Genomic DNA, 27,145 nt, shown 5'->3' with positions numbered 1-27,145 from the left:
TGTAAAGGAATAATATCAATAATGAAATCTCAATACTTTGCCTCACTTTGCCTAGGGTATAACTTTTTTCACAGCCGCCGGATCACTTCGAGGTCTTCGACAAAGTTCTCTGGCATATAGTCACCTACAATAATACCAAAGGGTTTGATTATTGAACGCTTACAGCGCCACCTAGCGGCAAAATTCGAAAACTTAAATTTTCTGCATACATTTGGCCAAGTTTTCCCATACAAACTTCAAGCGTTTTGAGCGCCCCCTTAGGCTCAACCGATTTTGCTCAAATTTTGAACGTAGCTTCTGGGAGTCCAAAACAACTGATTTAGGAGGTAAGACTTGGCATTTTTCGAAATTTTTGTTTTTCATATAAGTGTGGGCCACCTTACTGTGCATGCACTGTTTTTTCGCACGTCGCGCGTCAAAATTCGCATCACATCGCGTCGCGCCGCGTTACGCGTCCACTCTGGCCGGCACCTTAAGGACAGACTTGTTAGAATCCCATAATGGCGGCCACAATGGCCGACTTTGGCACCTACTCACGATTTCGAAAGCACAAATCTCTTCGTAAACAAAACCAGCGCACCTGATCTTCTTATTTTAAGCTTATTACAAGTGAGTAAGAACAGAATAGTAAAATGCACTGTTGTTTGAAACTTGCTTCTTGAGATTTGTGTGTTTGAAATTCTGATGCACTGCTGAAGCGGGATTTCAAGACGTTTGTCCTTAATTTGGAATACCGTGCTCGGTAATTTTTTGACGAAAATAGAACTGCTGTATACACGGAGAAAACAAAGTACTCAAATATGAGTTTATTTCACCCAACTTCGGGGTTGCGTGCGGGAACCCACATTTGAGTTCGTAGAAGCGATGTTGAAGTAGGTTTTTTTTCATTTGATCCCGTGTGACAAAGTACCTACCGGCTAAGTTTTTTTCACCCACCTGCTAGTTCAAAATACTCAAATTTGAGTTCAATGCTGTTTACTTAATTTTGGTTTCCCGCACCGAACTGTCAAAGTTGGGTTGGTTTGCTCTTCGCTCTCTGACAACAACAAAGAGAGTGGATGAGAGAGGAGACAAAAAAGAACTCAAAAGTGAGTTTAAAAATACTCAAATTTAGGTACTTGAGTTTCTCCGTGTATTGTTTACCTTTTGCACCAGATTTTGACAGTTGGTGTACTGAGCCTCAGTAAAATCGAATACCGAAGCTACCGAAATAGTTCTGCTGTTCTATTTTCGTCAAAAAAGTGCTGAACAGGCAATTCAGGATTGAGTGTGTAATAGGATAAATTACAAGAGGAATCTAGAGTTAAACGGAATGATACTCAAGAAGATGCCAAGAAAATTTATGGTCTTCGACAAAGTCCTTCAAAACATCCTTGGCTATTATTTTACATCTTCGGTTGAAAAGTACCAGACAAACTTTTTCAACTTATGACAAAAATGCGAAAATGTAAGTTTTTTTTAAACAAAATCTCATACAAATTACAATTGCAATGCGCAAAGTGTAGATGCAACCGATCGTGCTCAAATTTTGCACAAATACTCAGGATCCGAAATGAAACCAAAGCTTTGATCTGAGAAATCGGTTCCGATGGCCCAAGCCTGTATCCGCAATAATCGGAACACAGAAAAACAGCTGTAACTCTGCAATATATACAATGAAATTCTTCAAATTTGGACTAATAGCACCTTAAGTTGTATTCATTTCACCTACAAAATTTCATATGCATCGGTGCAGTATTTTTTGCAAAATTTGGGCACGATCGGTTATGTCTACGTTTTGCGCATCGCGTTTGAAGTTTGTATGGGGTTTTACATGGGAAAACACACTTTTTTGCATTTCTCTCACAACAAGCTCGATTTTTTCTAAAACCGTGTAACCGATAAAGTAAAAACATAGCCTAGAGTGTCCTGAAAAACTTTGTCGAAGACCACGAAGTGATCGGATGCTTATGAAAAAAGTTATAGCGTTGGCATTGCTTGGCGAAACAGCATGATTTTGTTGCTATTGTTATTCCTTTACATGTTAAAATATTTACACATGCAAGCGGTTCGTTGGTTATAACTATTTTCACAAGCATCGGATCGCTTTGCGGTCTTCAACAAAGTTTCACCCAAAGAACACCCTAGAACACCCTATGCGCAAAGTGTAGACGCAACCGACCGTGCTCAAATTTTGCACAGACACTCAGGACCCGAAACGGAACCAAAAAAGCTTTGATCTAAGAAAACGGTTCCGATGACCCACACTAGTACATATATTTAAATGTTGTTGTGGAATATTTCGATTTTCCTAAAAATCAACAAGTTCCGCCATTTTTTTAAATTTTAGGGTCATGCTTAGGTTTGACTTTTGGATTGGTTGTCATTCGATGTTCTATTGAAACGCAGCTGTCAAAACTAAATTAATGTTTATGTTTTGATAAAAGAAATTCTGAGATGAAGCAGCATTCGTCTTGATGAAGCGGCACAAGATAAGCTATCATAAATGCTTTATTACCTTATTTGGGGGGCATTGATGTACTCTTCATAACCTTAACTAGAATGGGCAAACTAGGCATATTCTAATCTATAAGAGGTTGTGGTAGATGTTTTGAAGATGAAAATGCTTTGACTATGGTTTTATTTATATTGGCTTATAGCACTCTTGAAGCAATTCATAAAACTTGAAATGTTACTTGGGATGGGCGACTCATAGTTCGATAAAATAGCCTACCCTACTAACAAAATTTACTTCCTGAGACAATCGTTGAGATGCAAAGGTTCTCGGTCTCTATAACAACGTTGGTTTCTATAACCAACCCAGACAACCAGGAGTCGCATGAGGATGCACACAGACCATCGTATAAAGCTGTATAAAGTACTATTTCAAGGCCATATTGCAAATATGTAGGGCGGAGCCGGAGGGACAATTGTTATCGCATATGATAGTACCCAAGTAACCAGTAAGCATTTAAAATAGCATTCCTTCAGCATTATAGTAGCCTTTACGACAAGGCGTTTAATGCTAATTAGCTGTATATGCGCCCATAGTGCTACCTCACAGCAGGTTTTGGCAAAATAACGGGCTGTCTTAGTGCTATCCCTTCAGGAACGTCCTGACGAAATGTCAAAGAAGCGTAACGCCTCGTCGAGCAAAAAAAAAAAACAAAAATAGATTGACGTCTGCTTCTCGTTCTCTCAGCCTGCTTCCCCGCTTCATCGTCCTTCCATATTCCAGCCGGTGCTAGGTGGTACTTTTTTGCTGATTTTTGTAGTGATGTAGGTTTGAACTTACGATCCGGAGATTGATTAATCATATCTGCTTCGGATTCTGCTGCTCCTGATCCACGATGCTAAAGCTGTCCCGGTGGCGTGCGTTGATTTAATCGCCAATATAAAGAATGATTCGATAACAGCTTCAGATTCAACATCCAAAACTTCTTTTCATTGAGATATTTCATTGTGGTAGAGCATTACGATCCCTTCTTTTAAATATCTGTGGAATAAGATTGTTTCTTCCCTCTTTCAAACAATCCTATGATCCACCAAAGCATCCACCTATTTGGCCCATATTTTCCGACGAAATGATAAATAATTGGTGATTTTTTATGGACAAGTTCCCAATCCAATCCATCTGCAGTAATGTTTTCTTTGGTGCTTTTGGATGAGTAGGGAAAAATGAAGAAACTAATAAGATGCACAAATTTGTAAACAGAATCATAGGCTCTGTAAGAGAGAGACAAAATGTGTTGCCAAATGCGTAACATGTCTCCTTTTTGCTCTTAGCATTTAAAGAGCAGTTGAAAAGCATTCTGTATGCTCCCAAGTGAAATCACTTCAAGCAGTTGAAATGCTAATTAACAGCCGAAAGCTTTTGAGCAGCACAGCTTATGCTAACTCAAGGCAGCTATGCATTAGAACTGCTTATGTAGGGCAGCAAGCAGTTTAAATGCGTAATACGGGCTGATACACGGCTTATTCAAATGCTTAGTGGTTACCTGGGTATGTTTTGAACTTATTGCGATGTATTTGGTAAAGTCATCCAACAATGCAATTAAACTTTTATAAGGTATGACAGGTGGTTGCCATTTGTTAACGTGAATCACTGTGTAACTGCTCTTCCGAGCATATCTGTGCATATCATAAATCATATATTAATGGACTTTGTTTACATAATGAGTGAGGAGCGACCCTAAAAGTTGTGTGTCTCACTTCGTTCACACTCCACCAAACATCCACAAAATTCTCACACTATCTCCGGGGCGTCTCTGCAGTGCCAATTGATGAGCTACTTGACCTACTCCAAAGGTTCAAACTCACGCTGATCATCGCCAGCCGCCTAGATAGAGAGCTAGATGGGAACGTTATCAGTTCATACGCTATCCCATGTGGTTCATCGATCGATGGAATTCTCTTGACGACGATGGCGACGACGGTGACAAGTTGGTTTAAATTTAAGTCAACTTTACGGTTAATTGCTTCAACTGAACATCAGAGCGGCGAAAGGAAAAAAAAGGCACCATGCGTCTCCATTTATGCTCGCAGTGAAGCGTCTACGACTGTCTGGTCCGAACGATGCGCAAAATGGTTCGATTGATTGACACAGAACCAATCAACCCTCCCACTGGTCCAAATGGCGCCTCATCGGCTTACGCTATCTCTAATTCCCCTTAAAACAACAAGATCATATTGTGCCTTGCAAGATAAATCCGCGAAACGCGTTTGTCTTCTTCTTTTCCATCAAGTTGTCAAAATATGAGCGCACCATCAGGTCAGAAATTCGGCATGCGGCGCTCATATCAAATCCACATGAGGCTGCGGCGATATGGCCGCGAGGAGATGCACGCGATACAGACGCTATGTGGAAATGGAAAAGATGCCGCCGCATCCTCCTGCAGCATCACCAAATAACATCCCGAATCCCAATTATTAAACACAAAGCCGATGAGGTGATGCGTATGCGTATATAGTGAAACAATGTCGCGATAAATATTATTACGATTCCTGGCCACCTGAGTTGCCATTGTGCCAACTGTTGTTTTGATATGAACGGCCTGAAGGCTGCTGCGATGCTGCTGGCTGGGTGACAGTATCTGTTCGATTTTGACATTGCGTCTGTATCGCGGGTATCTCTTAGCGGCCATATCGCCGCCGCCCAATGTGGATTTATTATGAGCGCCGCAATACATACTTCTACTAACGCGTCCCACACATATCGCCGTTGACGGATCCGGCGCTGAGTCAAGTAGGAATTCTACGGGGGCAAAAATTTACGTTTTCTTCCCACATGTTTCAAGGAGGCCCGTCCGTCGGTCTAAAAATAAATTGGTTGAAACGCATTCGTTTAAAAATGAAAATACTAGATAAACATTATCGAAAACACGTAAGAAGACATTGTCGGTAAACTTTGTTGTGGGAAGCGTACAACGTGCGGGATGAAAAGTTGGGAAATTTTCTAGCTGTGTTGAACCACCATAATTGTTTGTGGCAGGGTTTCCCAATTTGCACAGGGTTTCCCAATTTTCAGGCGTTCGAGAATGAAAAGTTGTTAAGTATGAAAAGGGTAGCTAATTGGAAGTTGTCAAATGTTTTTCATTAAACGACATTTTTGGTTCGTTGCTTCTATGCAAGCCCTATACCAATGAATCTGGCGAACTTAATCCACATGCATATGCTGTGTGATCAGCTTCTATGCCACCTAGTCATAACTCTTTTCTCGGCTCCTATGTAACCACTAACTGAATAACATCTTGAGAAGGCGCTTTTTCAGCCTTTTCGCAGTTGTTAAATAATAGTTATACGGCATCCCCAAATTAAACGATTAAATATAATAAGGTTATGGATACCGTGACGCAATACATGTAGAACTGGAATTATCACTTTTAAAATTGAATAATTAAAGTACTTGCCGCTACGTGGAATCGAACTCCCGATCTTCGTATCCACTGGTCCCGATGATGTCCTCGCTGCCACACTGCTATATATAAATAACATAGAAAATAGCCCGTTTTGTTTTACTCCAGACAAGGCTTCATAATTGTGCCACAAGAAACCTTACCCAACTTCATCTTGCTGCAAAAGCTTGTGAAACGTCAAACGCAATAATGTTTACATTGAACAAGCTGTGTGGTTGCGCCAACAGATTCTTCTTCACAGCTTCTAGCTGAAAGAGTGTTCTTTAAACGGCAACGAAGCGCTGCTGTTTTGTGTTTTGGCAACATTACAAAACGTACTGTATAAAAGCAGCTGTTGTAGTGGCTGGGACTCTTACTCGATTTGCACATCTTCCGGAGAATCTTCCCGCATTGAATTAAAGTGCAATAAAAGCAACCCAAATAATTTCACAGCACAGAGATGGATAGCTGTAAAGAATTTGTGTAGTAGCTATATATCCCGCTTAAAGTTTGTTTTGACAATAATGTTTACATCCGACAAGCCGTGTTGGTAAACCAACAGTTTATTCATTACAGATTCTAGCCGTAATGAAATCGCATAACGGCCTTTAAAGCGCTGCTGGTTTGGGGATTTGTCAGTATAACGAATTATACTGTATAGTAGCAGCTGTTTTGTTAGTGGGGACTCCTATTCGATGTGTTCAAGTTTTCACATCTTCCGGGAAATCTCCCTGAGTTGGAATAGAGTGGAGTAAAGGCAGCCCCAGTGGCAAGCAATGGATTTCTGAAAACCGAGTTTGGTAGCTGTATGGTGCTTGTTTTGCAGTCGTGTATTAGCTTATGATTTATATTTGACAAGCTTTCCTTTTATTCAGCGTTGACTGCTTTTACTCGATGGTTACACAACAGAAAGCAAATGACTGAAGCTTATAGCGCTGAAAATGTTAGTTGGGAAATAATGGGTATCTTTCAATAGCGTGGTATGTCTGCCACACGATATGCACATGTACAATCGTTATTAGCAAAAGAAACTCTCAGCTAATAACTATGTAACTGCTTTGCTCATAGAACACTACTGAACTGGGAAGAATAATTTGTCCCAGCTAGAGCGATACGCTAAGAAAAATAAGTTAGAATCAATCACGATTTTAACTATCGTTCATTCACATTATGTTCTGGACCAAACAGAAAAGTCTCGCAACTTCTCCACCCACATGTTGAAGAACAACGCATGATCCATTCATGCAACAAGTGAGAGAAAGTTGAAACTACCTATAGGTAGGCATCAACAGTTTCTCAAACGATATGAATGACACAAATTAAGTGGCGTGCAGTGGTTTGTTTCCCGTCGCAATGTCGCATCCCGAAGAGAATGTCGACAGTGTTTGGTCGCAGATTAATCTATTTTTATTACGCATCTCGTTCCTTTGCATATACCTCGCAGCAGACAGTCTGGGTGCACAGTAGTGCTTGGGTTGCCAAGCGGGCGAGTATGAAGCTTCTCAAAGACGGGGACGGAGACACGCACTGCTTCTGTAGATGGCAACTGTAAATTGAACCATTTACGGGTTACCATGACCCTTCGATGGCCTTATGCCAATCAATTGATTTTGTAGCAATTTAGAGTTGTGAATGGACTTTGAAACTGGTTTTGAAACATTTCGAGAACTTTTTTTCAACTTAAAGGAAACACATTTATGCATTGTTTGTAGGGGCTTCATTTATTGAGAGCGACAAGTTGTGACTGTTTGCACAGTGATTCGGCAAATGATTACTCTCTATCTCTAATACCTACGTACGCAAAATAGGCAACAAATGAAACTGCCGACATCATAATACAGGGGATGGCCAAAATGTTTGGGATAGGCAACTTTTTTTCTCCCACAAAAAATTCAACATGCTGTAACTTTTCATAGAGCGCATCAAAAAATCTCAAATTTTGACTGTTTGTCAATCTATTATGTGTGCATCATTGGTACAAATTTGGGCTCGATTGATTCATTTTTCGCGAAGTTAGAACCGTTCGCGTAAAACACTATTTTTTAGACAACTCATTTTTGAGCTGTCATAACTCGGAAACCAGTGAACCAAATTGAATTATTTTTTTAACGTTTATCAACAATATATTGATACTCAATACGACGTTATAAAATGTAATATTTTCTCACGGCGAATTAAGTTATATCGGGTTGAAATTTTTACCCATATAGAGGAAAATAAGTAAAATTAACAATACCACACAAAAATTATTGAATGTGTTTTTCCGTCAATCTAAATAGGCTCTAATATATCTGATTAGAGATAATTTGAGAACAGAAGTGGAAAATCTTTGGATATCAACACTAAAATTTATTCACATTAATGTAAAAAAAAATACATTTTTTCGAGAAAAGTCCAAAAAGTGTCAATCCATGATAACTTTTTTCAACGTTTAAAAAGTATTTATGTTTTAATAGTTTGTGAAGCATTTACATATTGTTAGTGTACGTTCAAAATTTCATTCAATTCGGTTTACTGGTTTCCGAGATATGACAGCTCAAAAATGCGTTGTCTAAAAAAAGGTGTTTTACCCGAACGGTTCTAACTTTGCGAAATATTAATCAATCAAGCCCAAATTTGTACCAATGATGCACATATAATAGGTTGACAAACAGTCAAAATTTGAGATTTTTTGATGCGCTCTATGAAAAGTTATAGCATGCTGAACTTTTTTGTGAGAGAAAAAAAAGTTGCCTATCCCAAACATTTTGGCCATCCCCTGTATTAGCTGACAGTAGCAAACCGTTAGCAAACTGGCAAGACACTTTGCTTACAATGATAATTCAGTAGAATCCCCATGAATCGATGCAGCACATCGAGATTCCCGAAGTTTGACTGAAAGTTAACGATTAACAAATGTCTGTGGGTATTTTCGGCAGTTTTGTTTTCTTCGTCATGAGGATTTTTTATCAGCAAAATTTCCTCAAGCTTGACCAATTTTGAGATCAACGGGTTTTTAAAAATACCCCATGATGAAAAGAACAACACTGGTAAAAAGATCTCCGTATAAATTTCTAAAGAAAATCAAAAATTTGAGTTGCTTAGCAAATAACGCACTGCTACTTCTTCAAGATCAATCAAATAGCAGATTTTTCCTGAGTATAATACAAAACATTTTTTTTCCTATAATAGTCAAATAAAACATTCATTCATTTATTTAGTTAACATCAAATTCATGATAATACTGAATCAACAATTTGCCGCCATAATACTCGATTAACTTAATAAATGTTAACTAAATAAATGAATGAAATGAATGAAGTCAAATAAAACAGTTTTCATTTTAATTTATTTTTTTTAATAGCGAGAATGACGCTCCGAACCGAAGACGGCTAATAACAGACAGACATCTTCCCTCTTGCTCCATATACTTTGGGAGCTACAAGCACACTAGCGCCACGAACGACTTCAGGGAACAACATCATGAATGAGTGTGCATTAGGGTGTCCCAAAATAGAAAAAGTGTCAAAAAGTTAACTTGCTCACCCTTAGAATGATAGATTAGGGTTCTAGCAACAATAGTTCCATACATGAAAACTCAATCAAAAAATATTTAGAGGTTGCACGCATCGATTTTATGAAAAATGGACGATTTTTGGTATTTTTACCAAAAAAATGCTAATATGAGTTGAAAAATAAAAGAAATAAAAATCATCAATCTCAGTAAATCATAGTTCTGGGTCCCGCAACCAAAGTTTGGAGGGAGTTTAGGCCATCAAAGCTGATTTTATATATTTGGCAAAGGTTAAAATACCAATAAATCGCTATTTTTTTCTCCAACATTTTCAAAAATGCTCAATTTATAAGGATTTTGAAATTTTTCCTGCGATTCGCAATTCCCTTATTTTATAGCAAATTTTGTGTAGATTATTTCGGCTGAAGACAGTTTTGAGCTATCTCTTTCATGAGCTGAGATATCGGTATTACACGGTATTATTACGGTTGTCATAGAAACTAATGAACAAAACCAAATAACATAAGAAAATACGATTTTTTCCATCGATTGTGTTATCATTATAATACCGATATCTCAGCTCATGAAAGAGATAGCTCAAAACTGTCTTCAGTCGAAATAATCTACACAAAATTTGCTATAAAATAAGGGAATTGCGAATCGCAGGAAAAATTTCAAAATCCTTATAAATTGAGCATTTTTGAAAATGTTGGAGAAAAAAATCGCGATTTTTTGATATTTTAACCTTGGTCAAATATATAAAATCAGCTTTGATGACCTAAAATCCCTCCAAACTTTGTTTGCGGGACCCAGAACTATGATTCACTTTGATTGATGACTTTTATTTCTTTTATTTTTCAACTCATATTAGCATTTTCTTGGTAAAAATACCAAAAATCGTCCATTTTTCATAAATTCGATACGTGCAACCTCTAAATATTTTTTGATTGAGTTTTCATGTATGGAACTATTGTTGCTAGAACCCTAATCTATCATTCTAAGGGTGAGCAAGTTAACTTTTTGACACTTTTTCTATTTTGGGACACCCTAGTGTGCATGCGATGTTACCATTTCCGTGTACATATTTGCATGCACACGCACACAATCATGGTTTAATGTTCCAGTGAATCGTTGAAGGCGTTTCGACCATGTCGCCTGAAACAGGGTGGGAGCTGTCTGTCTTGTTATTAGCCGTCTTCGCCCGAACAAATATAAATAACTCATACAAATTTAAAAAGCATTTTAAATATAGACTGGTTCAGAAATTATAAATACACTTTGTTTTTCCAATAAAACGATGCGTTTTGATGATTTTAATCAATTGTTTTCACAATACAGTATATTGCATTCCACATTTTTACGCTCCATGTAAACTGTCATGATATTTTGAAAAATAATCGAGTTCTTCAATTATGTACTTCATGCTTGAAAATTTAATTTGCACAAGGGTGTTTTCAATATTATTTCTTACTAAACTTCAAAAATTATCTTACTCTTTATCACATTCGCTACCTCTAAGAAATGCCGTTATCAAAACCCGGAAAAAAAAAATCATGAGGCCATTTTCATAGAATTTTGATGAGATCAACTTTCTTTTTTTTTCAAGGTTTTTCTAAGCAATGTAAAGACTTCAATACAGTTTCTTAGCGTTTATAAACACATTTCATTACAACTATTTTTTTCCAGGTCATTCTATGCTTCAGATGGCAATGCCTGTCATACTATCAAAGCGATTTAAATAAACAGTTGTTGAGGTATTAGTTTGTTTTACGTTTGTTTCAGCTAGTGGTGTTCAAAATTTTGCTACTTTTTTCTTGCATAATGAAGGCTTTTATTTATGGTTCTTGACATTTTTTCCGGCCAAAATAGCTTTGGCTAAAAGAGAAACATCTTTTGTTATCGATACAGTTATTTCCATAATGTTTTTAAAGAAATGTTTCATTTATGAGTTTTTTTTATATTCCACTGTCTTATATTTCATGATCGTTTTGTGCAACTTCCATTTTTGAACCTTTGGTTTACAGATCTCGATTTTCTATCTTTTGCACGAAATGGTAACAAAGTTGGTATTATTTGCATCTTTACAGTGTTTACTACATGAACTATTAGAAAATTTCCTGCATATCACACTGAAATTAAAATGACAGTCAATCGTTAGTGTATTTATAATTTCTGAAACAGTCTATATAGTAAATTATATATAGACGTTTATATAATTTACTAAATTTACGTTTGATGTCTTTCATTTAACGTATTCAACGGTTTTTATACATAAAAATGTTATCTAAAGTTAACACATTTCACCACATTTAAAAAATAAGGCAATTTTACGTTAAGTTTTAGTATGTAAATTTGTGTGTAAATATGTGTGGTTCGAAGTTTATGCAGTTAGTACCATTATGTTTCAAATAAGCCAAGAAGAATTAAAATTGAATGAAAGATGACAAAGATATCAACAAATCACTTTTCCATGTTTTACGATAGTGACCCCAAACTTTTGGTCGTTGGCATCAAGAGTTAATTCACTTAATAACTATTTTTTTAGAATGTTTAGCTAAGTTCGGTAAAAAGCAGTTGAAATCTAATAGAAAATAGGTTATATTACCGCTCTCATCTTAAAATTTGGTCTACCCAATTTCCTGCGACACTACCGTAAGTTTAAATTCATTTTTTAGAAAATTTGGCAACTTTAGCTTAAGCTTACATACAAATGTTTTTGTAAAATTTTCATTTAAATCATGTTCTAATTTTCTTCAACTTATTTTCTTTTGAATGAGGTTTTGAAATCGGACGCAAATTGACGGAGATATGGGGCTAAAAATATGACATATTTTTGAAGGGGTGACCCCAAACTTTTGATCGGGAGTGTATGTAAACTCTCAGATGTTAACCCTCTAATAGCCATTTTTTTCATTTTTCGTCATCTGAAATCCATTTCAGCATGTTTTGGAAGATGATTATTTTTAAATAACGTTTTGTGAATTTTGGTTTTTGATTATTCTAATTTACATTTATGAACATTCCTACACTTTTCTATTTTTTCTGAAAGATTCTTGATATTTTATGATTATTGTTGAAATGTTTTTATTTTAAACTTGCTGTCCCGGCAAACGTCTGTGCTTTTTTCGGCATCTAGTTCCAAGAAGAATCTCCCTCACACGTCGGAGCTACGGCAGGCTGTGCGCGCGATCGGCTCCGTTTTCTAAATTGTTACGCGGTTTCTTTGCTCCGCGTTGTTTTGATCATAGCCGGTCGAAATGAGAAACGGCTGGTGTTGCAAATTTTGCCTAGGAAAGTGATTGTAAATTGATCTCTGGATAATTTGCGATTGTTATTAGAGTCTGCCTTATTCCCATTGGGTTGCCGAAATTCGTCTTCATTTTCACGTGATACGCCTGTATTTTTGGCGCAGCAGCAATATCTTTTTGCTATCCGGGAGACTCAAATGGAAGTCAACTATTTCGTCTAGAGGATTCGTATAATTAAGTGAATCTGTTCTTGTACATCATTGTGGTGCCGAAACGTTGACCAAACGTATCCTTCGGACTTAACCCTTTCACTAACAATACAATACCAAAAGTACCGCGACACCTCGGCCAGAGAGGACGTAGAGATCTCTGCATACCTTTCTTAGGTGTCCAACTAATCTTCTTTTCCATCAATCAGCTGTCGTAAGGACGTGGCCAGCACAGCTATCGGCTGTTGAAGGATTGCGTCAATTTTGTCTTAGAGTTAGTGAGTAGCCCCCAATCTATGTGCTTTGATAACGGACGGGAAGGAGGCAATTCTACCAAGTATTTGAGATTTTTGAAGCCCTAGACGCCAAATATGCATCCATAATTCTTCTTGAATTGGGGATTGGAAAAAAACTAATATCTTTTACCAGTCTGTTTTTTCCAGAATAGCTATTCAACTTTATACAGTATCAAAGTACCTGAATTTTTTGAAACTTGAAGCATAATTTTATTTGATCGCGTAAAGGGGTTTTATCTAATTATCATCTTGCTAAGCACTGACCAATAAAAGGATCGCGTATATTCTTGCACCTCACTCAATGCCTCATGGCTAGTTTGGTTTCAAAGATTAATTCATAAATTAGCTTTCATATAATCTAAAACATTTTGTAAAAAAACACTACCATTTCCTTTAAATAATAAGATTGAATAATTATCCCTCGGATTCTATTTTCATCTAGTCCACGTCTATTTTAGACACAACATGAATTTAATTCCCGTTACATCTCCTACGTGACACTACGGTACATAAGGATGGCCGAAAATTACGATTTGACCGTAGTCGGCTATCCAAAAATGCGGTCGAATTCTTCGTAATCCAAATCAAATCATGTGTTCAAAGTACTATTGATCAGATATTTTTAAAATTGAGAAAGATGTAGCTTTGCAAAAACGACCAAAATATTTCAGTTAATATGTTTGCTCACCAGATCATAAAACGCCCTCACAGTGCAAAGAATAAATCTTTCTCTATTGTTGTAAAATACGATGTTTCGTATGCAGAAAATTCACACACACATTTGCCTGCATCTTCCCTGAGATGAAAATAACTGTTTGTTTAAAAAGCAATTTATTTCAATAATTGAGCAACTTTTCATGCATTCTACAGCAGTGCAATCTGACATTGAAGTGCCAAAGAGGTTTGGTGGGGTGTGAATCGAAGGTCAGTTCAATAAGTGAATCTGGCGAAGTGAACATTTAACGGTGATGAAGAACAATTTGGCAAACTGCTGCTTTGGTGCGGTTGCCTTCGGCATACGCAAACTGAGAATAGTTATTTATGCAACAAGTTGCAAAATGATGATTTTTTCAGCACGAGTTGTACATTTATCCAACGAGGCTTGCCGAGTTGGATAAATACGACGAGTGCTGAAAAAATCGAGTTTTGAAACGCGTTGCATACACAATTTTTTGCAATTACGAAAAATACTCGCTCCGGATAATCTATATAGCTGCACATACATGAAATCAAGAGGTACCACGTGGGAGCATCCATGCGCACCGGCGCAGTTTTTTGTTCGATCAGGTAGGCTATGGTGTTGATGTTGTCACACATTTTCAAGCTCCGTCGTCGTAGTCAATCAGCAACATAAGAAGGAGCAAAAGTTGCTTCAGCTGCTGCTTCTGCACCTGATCGGCGATCCGATTCGAATCGTTAATAGTCCTGATTTGGATTCGAGCTGCTGATTGGATGTAGGAGCAACAGGTTTATCTACGGAAATCGCGGTAGTGAGCAAAATGTATGTGCTGACAAAAGTGCCGAAAAGTGCTACTTTTCAGCACTCTTAAGAGTGCCGAAAAGTAGTACTTTTCGGCACCTTTGTTTAAGTGGAGAAAAGTAGGCCGTTTTATCGTTGCAACCGTGAGTGAAAAGTAGGGTAATAAGCAACGTAATTGCAAAAAATAATTATACGACTTCAGTGAAGTGCAATTGAAACTGATGTAACCAACAAAATGGTTAAAATGGAAAGCAACACGGAAGACGGCAGTGATAATAAAACACGTCTTGTTCTGTTTACAGACACAACATTTCTCATCTATATTTCTCCTATTCGTATACAACACTACTCGAGAGGTAGCTCAGCTCTTGCCTTCGACAGTATCTCATTCTCTGGGATAACATATTCTTAAGATATTAGTACACAGCCACAACACCTCTTCCCTTAAGAGTAAAAATATAATTTGTTCTGAGTGCTAAATTTAACAGAATCGAATGTTTAGCTCCTATATCTGATATTCAAATTTTTGAACAGTAATTATATTTTAAACCAACAATTTAATTATCGATACAAACAAATAATTTGTTTAACAGTACATATAATTTAAAACTTTTTCAATCGCACAAAACGGCAAATCACGTAATCACCATTTAAACTGTTTTAATGTAAACATAAATCGATAACTACTATTGATAACTGGTCCGTATTCGGTACCACTACCCTATCTGCCTAGTCACAAATGTATGAATACTATTTAAATGGATCTATATTACACTCGCCGGTTAGCAACCTCACACCAAAACCCATCACGCAGGCATTTGCTCTTATTCCTCGATATATTCTCGTATCGGCGACAAGGTTTCTCCAGCTTGAATGTGGCTTGATGCCCCTTCGGCCCAACGAGACTCCATTAGATGCATCTGTCGGTTCGATTATGTGTATGTGCTGGATACGCTGATCATCTACTCTCTGTTCTTCTCACACACAATTCACGTCTCTCATCCATATGGAGTGCAATATTGCACTCAATAAAGCTCGCACTCAACAGCAAATCGCCCCGAAAAAAAAAGTTCACTTAAAGCTTATCGTCGATGATCAAATTAAACTGATGCGCTCACATACGGATCGGTGACGTTATTGTCATGTTGGTCCAGATATAAAAGTATGGTGCTCATGCTCACCATGAGCAAACAGAACTAACTAAAATAGAACAAAGACAGGCAAATTCCAGTCCAAAGAAAAATGTCTGGACAAAAAGAATCTTTAGTGATTCAAAATGGCCTGGTCTAAAAATGATGTGTTCTGCACAAAATTCCATTATTATAATGAAATTGTTACAAAAATGTGCATGTTAGCATCGCAAATGTGAAAGTGTCAGGGAAAAATAAAAATAAGTTTGAAATAAACCGCCTGACATTCCAAAAAAATAGGTAAAAACACACACAAAAGTACGCCTCCGTGAAAAATACGTTATTCCAAACATTATGATAAAAAAAACTAACAGTATACAAATCACGGGATAAAATAAAACGCACACAATTGGGAAAAAAATCAATTCAAATCACAAACATTTCATAAAAGTTTCACAAAAATAGGCTATTGTGTTTGTAAAAAAAATGCCACTGCACAAAGGTTACACAAAAAAATCAAACACAAATTCTCGCCAAACAAAGTTTAATTCACAAAACGGCACTTCACATCTAACTGCACTAAACAAAGCACGCTATTAAACGAATAAAACATATTTTAAACAAATTATTGGTGGCCAACCCATCTTGAAGATGGAAAATGTTCATCCTCGTACGCCAGTTGATGTAACCAACAAAATGGTTAAAATGGAAAGCAACACGGAAGACGGCAGTGATAATAAAACACGTCTTGTTCTGTTTACAGACACAACATTTCTCATCTATATTTCTCCTATTCGTATACAACACTACTCGAGAGGTAGCTCAGCTCTTGCCTTCGACAGTATCTCATTCTCTGGGATAACATATTCTTAAGATATTAGTACACAGCCACAACAGAAACATATTTTTTTGCGTAACTATTCAATTTCCACTGAAACAGGGGCTGGTTGTTGATAGTCTACATCTTTTTGCTTTCATCTAATGAGTCATTGGCAAAGGTTCTTTTATTATATTGGCTATTATCGATCTGATAAGACGAGAATTAGCGCATATGACGAAGCAAATTTCTACCCCCATCCGAAAATTTTACTAAATTTTCATCGTTAGTGTCCTTTCTATAGATTTTGTAAGCATTTTTTTTTTTTTTGAAATATTGTATGTGTTTATTTAGGACATGGTTGTTGCAATCCAAAAATGGCCGCATTGAGATGCATTCTATTGCTAAAGAGCACAAATCTGATTAACTTTCAGATCAGCTACACTGAAAATAGTACTTGTTGTTTGCTCGTTCGGAAAACAGATTGAGTAACAGTCGCTTCATTTGATGAAGCTCTCATGATTTGTGCTCGCAAAAACGTGAGGCGAAATGCATTAATCAGAAAGTGGACACAAGGGACCTTTACCTCAAACCATATTGGAAGTTTTGTAATTCCTGTGACTTCGTTTTATTTCTGTAGCTTTCAAGATTATGTATGTCAACATATCGTAAAATACATTTACAGCAGTTTCGACATTTGCTCTATTCCTAAGGATTGCTTGCCAATTACCATTATCCAATCTACTTAGAACTGCATGCAAAATTAGACTTACATATCATGTAATATGTAGGAAAGGCTGGATAGTGGATATATTTGATCCCTTTTTCTTAATTTGTATGTAACTTTAAGTAAAACACAAAACTATGTCCGTTTTTTTTGCAAAAAATGTCAGGTGAACATCTGTTGCAAGTTCATGCATAATACCAAGATTTCAAATTACCGTTCAAAATTTGAAAACTGTGGTTTTGGAGGCATGTGTAACGATGCATTTCACATAAATTGAAGACACTTGATTCCATTTTGAGCACCTGATTCATTTGAAATTATCTCATTAATTTTCTTTAAGATTTTTTGTATTTTTGATTACACAGCAGTGTTATTAAATTATTTTTTTTAAATATTTTCGGAAAATACCGTATTTTTATATTGTGAGACTTTCTCCCTATTTTCACGATATGAACTAAATTTATAATCATGTAGCACATCTTATCATTGAGTATACTGGAATTTCAAGTAATTGCAAACTTTCGTTCTATAAACAAAAAATAAATAAAATAAAATATATTTGATAAAGGACTATTTTCAGAAATAAGTTTGATTGTGTTTAATCGGCATTGGGGGTTTTTGTGGACCGAATATTCTGAAATTGGGGCATATAACTCAGCTTGGTTGGGAAGGATTTGAGGCCAACTCTGAGACCTACAGGTTTCAAAAAACGAAAAGAACAAAACTGCCGAAAAAACGTAAGTTCCCCTATATACTGTGAAAATTTGGGCCGGTTTGGCTAAATTTTCACAAGGTATTAAGATTTTTCGGAATGGCTCAAAAAAGTTTTTGATGGATTGGAAATAAACAATCAGCCTTTAAAAAATAATGCATTGCAAAATTTAAAGCACTTGCAGCTGAAACATAGCCCGTTGTTCAGAAAACTTTTTTTTTATATTCTAGAAGAAAATCATTTCAGATTCCGAGAAAACTTAAAGGGAACAAAGTCTCTCCAGTCTTCTTTAATACTGTAACAAACAGACTGGTAATATTGACTTGTTTTAAACGTGCCTTTATTATACCTATTCAGGTCCAATTAATATTCTAGCTATTAGGCCAACATACAAGAAGTGCTGCAGTTTTTGTAGAGTTATTTTGAAATCAGCATGAGATTTTGCATGAAACACTTTTTTCTATATTTTTATGTTGTAAACCTTTGAAGTAACCTAAATAAAAATGCGATAAAAGTGAAACTCACCTGCTTTGCTGGAAGCCTCGGTATCGCCCAGATCATGCAGTTGCTTCTGCAGGCTCAAGTAAATAACACTGTAGGTGTTAATCACACCAAACAGAACACCGTTGCACAGGAAAGCTCCCACCATGACCAACCAGGCCCGGGTACCGCCATCCGGTGGGTCGTGAACCTCTTCCACTGCCGGCGCTGATCCATTTTTCACCACTTTCGGCAGATGACCATTGATCGCCGATCCATTCACGATCGTACCCGCCTTGGTCTCCCCATTCACAATCTTCACCGTCTCGGCCATTGCTTATTTCGAGTCGTCGTACACCAGCTCCTTATACAATCTACCGTTTTCTAGCAGCCACTGTTCTGTGATTGATTTTCTGTTGTGGGAAAGAACACAATTTGCACTGATATCGCAGAAACACCGAATTGCACTCTGGAGATAAACGACAATTGATTAGCATTTATATGGGTATCATTTCAACTTCACTTAATTCTGTTCTTGAGGCGCGAAAAATCACTAACTGTGAAGTTAATGTCCGAAAACCACAAGATCGACAGCGCTCGCTCACAACAATGAACGAACCGCAATTAGAAGGCGATAACTCACTGTGCAAATATTACTCAATCGTTCCCGTTCGTGTAGTATACAGGTCACACAAGGTGCTGAACCTTCCTTATCACTATCGGACGTCAGTGAAAGGGCTGCATGCGTTCGAACTCATTCACCGATTGATCACCGCGCACTCACTGAATTGAAGCCTCCAGCCTTAGCAAGGCTTCGTCCTTAACTTTGATCTTCACTCTGAGGACACTATGGGGTGCACGCACAGTGGGATGACTTTCCCAGCAATTAGTTCTGATGGACTAACTGTGATGAAAGAAACGACCGACGACTGTCTCCCGAAGCAGCTGGCACAACGTCCGTCCTTCCGCGTCGGCTGTCTGTTGATATCTGCCCTCTGAAGACCTGCGGGGTGCGTTGTCCGTAGATCGGTCGTCTGCCCGCATACAAAGAACCCGCCGAGCTCGCTCGGAAGTCCTCTAGTCCACTGTGCTGCGGCACGTCCAAACAGCTTTAAATAGAAATCGAGACTGAGTTAGAGTTTTGTCGCACCACGCGTTAGGTAGTGTATAAAGAACCGCCACCGACCGACCGACTGAACACACAGCCGCAAATTGATGTTTGTTCGAGAGATGATAAAGTGGTGTTGTAGTTCTCGGTTGTGCTATTGCTGGTCAGTATGGGGTAAAGTTACTCACAGAAGCAGTGCTGCCTGGAGCAGCTTAAGAAAGTGGAAAATTGAACTCACTTCTAATGAGAAATTTGAAAAAGTCAACTTTTCAAATACTGCATAACACATCCACACTTTAACCCTTTCCTTCCCACGGCTTTGAACGACTATTTTTATAGTTTCCAAAAAAAGTGCTTGAACAAAAATTGTTCCAAATTGGTCATTTTTTTCGAAATCAACGAAAAAGTGTTTAGTTGTAAATCAATTGTACTTTGATTGTTTATCAGTAGTTCCACTATTGAAACAAGTAGGTAGTTGGCAGTTGGGTTTACCTTATTAGATTACAATCATATTCTGGAAACTATAGCATCATCCCAAGTAACAATGAATGCTGAACAGTGAGAGTATTAGCTGAACAATAGCTGGTTAATGGTGTCAATGGCTGAACACAATGACATCTGAATATTGGTCTGAAGTATGGCTTGTCCAACCTCTTTAATCAGCAATACATAGATGGCTGAATATCAAGTTGAATAGAATATTATTCATCTGGGTAACCAGCCTTAATTCATACACCAACATGCAGAATTAATCATCTGTTTTTCAACCTTTAATCAAATATTTTTAACAGCTGACCCAAGCATGGTTTTCGTCCATATCGCTTCTTCAGCCTCAATACAGACTTAGTTCAACTTATGTTCTTGAATATTCAGACACAACAAGTAATGTTCTTGTTTTCAAGGATATGTATGGTTGGTAAAACTAGGCTCACGAAAGTGTTTTTATTTTATTTTACACAATTAATAAATAAATATAATTGATTACTGATTAGGCGCATATTATGCCTTAAATCAGCTTTCCAATGAACCTCAAATCAGCTAAAGGTTGAATAAAAATTAGATGTTTAGGAGCTGAATGAAGGATGGTACCTCTTGTACTCAGCTTTTGTTCAAATGAAGGCTAATTTAAAATATTTGGAGAAACGTTTGTACAGCATCAAATTGTTACCTGGGATACTCATCTACTTAATTCCGTTTATCTCGAGTTCGTCGAAAAACGATGGTGCTCTGGAGCAACCATTAGAAGTAGAGGGTTAAAAGTGAAAAATATCGAGTTGGTGGACTGACCAACGCATTAATCAGTTTAGTGTTTCAGGCCACTAGATTGGCTCAAATTTACATGCTAGGATAGGATTTCAAGAAATGAAACTGATCATATTCCTCGAGGCACCTCCAGGATTATGCCTGCGGGTAAACAAAAATCTCTGAAAGCTTCCACTTTGTCAAACAGCTAAACTGAAATAAAACATTTGAATGATTGTTGTAGGAAATGTATTTTAGTGGCACTGAACGGAAAATTTAACGATTAAACGGTCTACTTTTTTCATTAAAACGAAAGTGCCGAAAAGTACTACTTTTCGATACTTGGGCTTACCTTGGAATACTTTGGAAGATTTCACCAGAAATTCCCACAGCAACTTCAAATTTCTCCAGAAATTCCACTAGGGAGTAGTGTGCGAAAGTTGTGTATGAGTTTCTGCAGACATTTTTTAGTTTCTATAGAAATTCTTAACCCTATTTTCAGGACTCTTCCGAAAAAGCCTTCAAAATTCCTTTAGCCATTCTCTCAAACGATCTTCTAAGGGTTTATTCCAAAACTTTCTTTAGAAATTCTATCAGGGACTCTTTTTTAATGTGAGATCCAGAGATTCCTATAGAAACTCCCCTACGGGTTCCTTCACAAATTTTTCGAGAGATTTATTTTTTAAGGAAATCTCCCATGGTTTTTATTATAAATTCGACTAATAGTTTCTTCAAAAATATCTCCAGGAATTTCTTCATAACTTTCTCCAATGATTACTTGAAAAAAAACACATCTACAGATTTTCGATAATTCTTTAATGTACTCTTGCTAAAATTCATCCTAGGATATATTTAATTTTTTTATCAAGATTTCCTAAAAATATCTCCCAGGATCATCAAGGAAATCCTAAAGAAATTCAGTTAAAAATCTTTCCCAAAAGCTTTTAGGGATTCCTCCAGACTTAAGAATGTCCTCCAGAAGATTTTCCAGAACTCCTTAAGAATGTCTGGCACGAATAGCGTCCAAAAACGTTGTATGGATTCCTTTTGAAAATACTTCAAGAATTTCTTTCAAAAAATCTTGCAAACACTGTTCCAGAAATCTACGATCTTCTTCAGATTTTTTTATAGAGACTTCTCCAGAAACTTTTCTAAGCATTCATCTAGAAAACCTGCCATGAACTTTCTCAAAAATACTCCATGGATTTTTTTAGAAAATGATTCACGAATATTGTATGTAACAATAGTAATCAGAAATTCAGACCTCCTTCAAAATTTTCTCAGAAGCCTTCTAAAGATTTTTCTCCAAATTCTACATCAGATTATAAGGGAAATTCCCATGATTTCCTCACATTCCTTTAGATATTCCTTCAAAACATTTCTCTTTCTGGAATTGGTCCAAAGATTTCTCAAGAAAGTCTTAGAAAATACTCCAAGGTTTCCTTCAGAAATTTTCTACCGATTCTTTCAGAGATTTTTATAAGAATTCTTGCGGGAAGGCTGGAAGACATTCTTGCAGAGATTCCTGCGGAAATTCACACAGAGATTTCATCAAAAATTCTGCCGGGCATTCCTCACTATGTATTTTCTTAGAAATTTCTCCAGGATTTCCTCCAAGCGTGCCTCTAGAAATTTCTCTATGGATTACTCCAGGAGTTCATTAGAATTGTTCATTAAAAATATCTCAAGAGTTTCAAATAACTCAACGTACATATGTACAGATGGGTAAAATATTGGTTAAATTGGGGAAAAATCCACAGCTCAGGTGAGATTTGAACTCACGACCCTTATTCGCTAGACAAGTGCTTTACCAACTAAGCTACCGAGCCAATTAATGACCCGGCAACTTAGTTGTCATAAGGGTGAATTCTAATCTCATCAATCTATATCATCTTCCCCTAAACCGCAAATATAACCATCTCTGTTGTACATATGTACGAAGAGCGAAAGCGATTTGTTTATTGTTTGAAACTGTTTGCCTATTGTACAGGCACCGCTTCCCCAACCACTTGTAGAGGAAGAACAATTGCTATCTGGAAGACCCGTCGTTCGCATTCTGTTTGATACGACGGATTTCAACCAAGAGCATAATACAGTCAGGTCTTTTATTACGCGGTTTTCATTTACGCGGCCGCGTAAATGGAAACTCCATACAAAAAAAAAATCATCGTCTTATTTTTGCGTGATTCGTCGAGAAATGGTGAGACTTTTTTTACGCGGTTTTTTGAATTTTGAACTGAGTTTTTTTAAGCGGTACGTATCCCCCGCGTAGAAAAAAAAACCTGACTGTATTCGACAAGAAGGTAATCTGGATCAATTCACGGAATACAGGGGTTATAATGGGTAACAGGGGAAAATGATTCGTGGAGATGTTTGGGAATTTGGAGCAGCTTGAGAAACCTGGTGTCTAAAAACATCTCAGAACTTTTCAATACCTAGGGAAGTGGTACCATCTCGGCAGGGGTCCTATTTTGGGCACTTTTCTGCTATAACTCAGTCAATTCTGAACCAATTGACACAATTTTTGGAACGCAAAATACCGGTCACTGCCCAAGTGGTTCGCTACCCTACATATATTTATTTTGATAATAACGGAGATTTTGAAATGAACAGTAATCTTCAAGAGTCCTATCATTGTTCATTTGAAATCATTACATTCGTAAAGTTTTGTACTCTCAAATAAAATTCCACCATGCTTTATTATTGTAGGTTTTAAACTGAGCGCTCACTTATGAAACATGCTGTAATCATTGGAACCGTTCATAAACCACGGAGACGAATTTTGGAGGGGGAGGATGATGTATGACTGAAGTCTATGCTCTAGATATTTTCATATTTTTTTGAACGAAAACTCCCAAGGGTCAATGGGGGGGGGGATAATCCAAATTTGGCCTACATTGTTTCATAACAGTCCCTTATGAAATCAGAAGAAAGTTTAAAACTTACTTTCTAAAAAAGATAATATTTGCGCTGTAAACCTAACATTTCTAGCAGCATAATGACATTTTGCCTAATCATCAAAACAATGTTTAAGTATTATATTATTTTATTTATCTGTTTAAGCTATCTGTCTGAATCTTTTTTCTGGTGTCCGGGCATACTGAATACATCAGTATTCGGAAAATATATGCAACACTTCAATATGAAATAAATAATGCAAAATAAATACAAAATCATAATTTGAAGAAACAAAACAATTGTGTGTTACGGTGTTACATTCTTACAAAAGAAGACGCACGCAAAAAATCGTAAGAATTTCATGGATAACACAAATTTTACATTGAAAATATGAATAATACTCAAAATTTTGGAAAATCACAAAATGTAGGGTTAGTTTTATGGAGTTTGCCCCGGGCCCATCGAAGCCTTAATCCGGCACTGCTGTTAAGTGGATCCCCCTAAGAAGTTTTATTTTCATTTTCTAGAAAAAAAAACAATTGGCAATATGCTAATTTGAATACTGCATTTTGTGAACAGGCAACACTGTATTTACTCTTCGCATTCTAATCATACAACGCATTTTGCGCATTAGTGGACAGAATCAAAATATGTTTGCTGAAATCAATTACTGATAACGAATCCTGTTGTAACACCGGTGAACAATTTTTGGAAAAAAAAAAATTGGATTTTTTGATAATACATAGGCAGCTATATAATCGCACAATTAAAAATTAGAAATTAGCAATAAGCTTGATCAAATTCGCCAAACACTTTGTATGGGCGTAGCAATAAAAAATCAGGTTTTTATTGAATTACTCGAAATTCAATGGAGATTTTTCAATAGTTTTTCGTGCAGATGATAAAAAGAAGGAGCATCTCTCTGTTATAAAAGAATTAGATAGTTTTCATCAATATTTTTGTAAGAAATTGGCTATCGCTAATTCTTGAAGTTTCAGTGCGCGTTAATATTTTAGTCTAATACATATGTGATGCGTAAGCCATCCACGAATCAAAATCGTAGCCTATTTTCCGCCATCATGAGATCATTCTGAACAATATGTAGGCGTGAATTTGTTTATTGATGTATGTCGAGGTATAAAGACAGCTGTATACTCTGAATCCACCTGGAAAACTAAGCCGAAAATATCAAGAGCTTGGTACCGAATCTTTGTGAACCAGTGTATCACGAAATAATACTGAGTACCATAAATATATTCTCACGAGAGCCGGCGAAATTTTATTGAACAAGCACGTGGAAGAAGAGAGTAGCGCTATAAGTAGCAAACATCGAATTATCTACCAATAGCTCAGCGCCACTACAAGCGTACCTTATAAGTGGTGGTGGATATGGGTATTTTCCTTGCGGAAAACGCGATCTTCATTCATCGGAAAGCACGTGGTGAAACTGAAAAAGCGTTAGTATTTTATACACAGGGCAGGAGAATTATTACTGTGTTTGGGCTTGCGTGTTTATATGGTGTATCTAGTCAGGTGCAACAAAAATAAGAATTTCTCTCCCAGCCAGGATAGCTGATGCAACAACGCTTACGTTCCGTGCAGATTATTAGGTCGATTTGTGACAGGATTGTTGCGGTGTGAACTGTACGATATGATAGTTGCGAAAATGTGCTCATATGCATTTTTTAGTAAACGTACTCTCATAAATACAAGAGAGAAGACAGAGAACATACAGTAATAGTACCGTTCAACAGGGTATATTTGAATGCAAATGATATGTGTAGCCATACATTACATAATACTAAATATAAATAATAGGGGTACTCACTTAACAAATTAAATTGCTGCGTAAGCCATGATTTTCTGCTTATTTGAAATGTTTCATGATTCTTCAAACGCCATCTTGGATATTCTGGTCACCATTTGTGGACTCACATACCTAATATACCCATATAGGGCACCGCACTGTTTTGATTTTGTATGGGATTTTGACGTTTCTTGGCCTTGTTGTTTACAAAATTTCTGTAAGAGTGAAAGAGAAGGAGATAATTTCATGCAGTGCCCTATTGAATGGTTTTGAGCCTAAAACTCCATTAGACAGCCGTCAATTTGGAGCCGCCATCTTGAATTTTAGACCGCCTCCTTGGATATTCTGGTCGTCATTTTTGGACTCCAGATATCTTTCCTATACCAAATATACCCATATTGTATGGTTTAGAGCCTTACACACCATTAAAAAGACGCCATTTTGAATTTGAAGCCGCCATCTTGGATTTTAGACCACCGTCTTGGATATTCTGATCGGCATTTTCGGACACTGGACCTACATTGAACAGCCACCATCCTAAATTTTAAAACGCCCATATTGGATATTATGGTCGCCATAAACCACATCTGCCACATACCAAAAATTACCCCATATTGCATGGTTTTAGAGCCTAAACTGTATTAAACAGTCACCATCTTGAATTTCGAATCGTTATTTTAAATAATTAGGCTGTCATCTTGAAATTTGGACTGACATCATGGAATTTCTGGTCTCCAGGTGTCAAGTCAGCATCCACAAAAATGTTGCGTTGGTTATTTTTTTTTTTCACCACTATTTAAACCCTCTTGACGAGGATATAAAAATAAATGTTCCTGCTGTCGTCCTCTGTTTGGCCTCTGCCCAGTTACGTTGCTTCTGCATCTAAAAATTGTTTCAATTTAAACTCAGATATTAAAACTGTAGAGGATTGGATGATTAGGAAGACCAACTATGATGTTCCCTTTAATGTGTTTAAATCAAGCCGCTATATTTGGGATTCTGGTGGGCCAAGCTTACGTCCAGATTCTATTGTGTTTTATACTGATACTCACCTTACCGGTCAGGCTAAGGCCGGGGTGGCCTCTGCTGTACATAGTAGCCGCCTCCATTCCACTCGGTCTATGGCTGTTTGTCTCCAGTTCCGCACTCTGCGTAGTGTCCGCAGATCGTCCTCCACTTGGTCGACCCACCTAGCTCGCTGCGCTCCACGTCTTCTTGTACCGGTCGGATGACTCTTTGGAACCATTTTAGTCGGGTTGCTATCCGACATCCTGGTGACGTGACCCGCCCACCGTAGCCTCCCGATTTTCGCGGTATGGACGATGGTTGGTTCTCCCAGCAGCTGATGCAGCTCGTGGTTCATTCGCCTTCTCCAAGTCCCGTCACCAATCTGCACTCCGCCGTAGATGGTACGCAACACCTTCCGTTCGAAAACTCCAAAGGCGCGTTGGTCCTCTGCACGTAGGGTCCATGTTTCGTGCCCATAGAGGACGACCGGTCTAATCAACGTTTTGTAGATGGTTAACTTCGTGTTACGGCGAACTTTATTCGATCGTAGAGTTCTGCGGAGTCCAAAGTAGGCACGATTTCCTGTCACAATGCGCCTCTGAATTTCTCTGCTGGTG

At 37.3% G+C, this 27,145-nt stretch overlaps 1 protein-coding gene across 1 annotated transcript in view; it reads right to left on the bottom strand.

Annotated features, from left to right (window-relative positions):
• LOC115262431 (monocarboxylate transporter 10) overlaps positions 1–27,145 on the bottom strand; it is a gene marked incomplete at its 3' end in the record, with an annotated part of 57,115 nt that overhangs the window by 16,755 nt on the left and 13,215 nt on the right. The window contains 1 exon segment of the mRNA XM_062851386.1: positions 18,511–19,574. Coding sequence (XP_062707370.1) covers positions 18,511–18,799 — 289 coding nt within the window.

This window comes from Aedes albopictus, chromosome 2 (assembly GCF_035046485.1).
Source record: "Aedes albopictus strain Foshan chromosome 2, AalbF5, whole genome shotgun sequence".
Classification (NCBI taxonomy): domain Eukaryota; kingdom Metazoa; phylum Arthropoda; class Insecta; order Diptera; family Culicidae; genus Aedes; species Aedes albopictus.
Note: the sequence above shows the minus strand (reverse complement) of the source record. Positions and strands in the feature narration are given on the sequence as shown.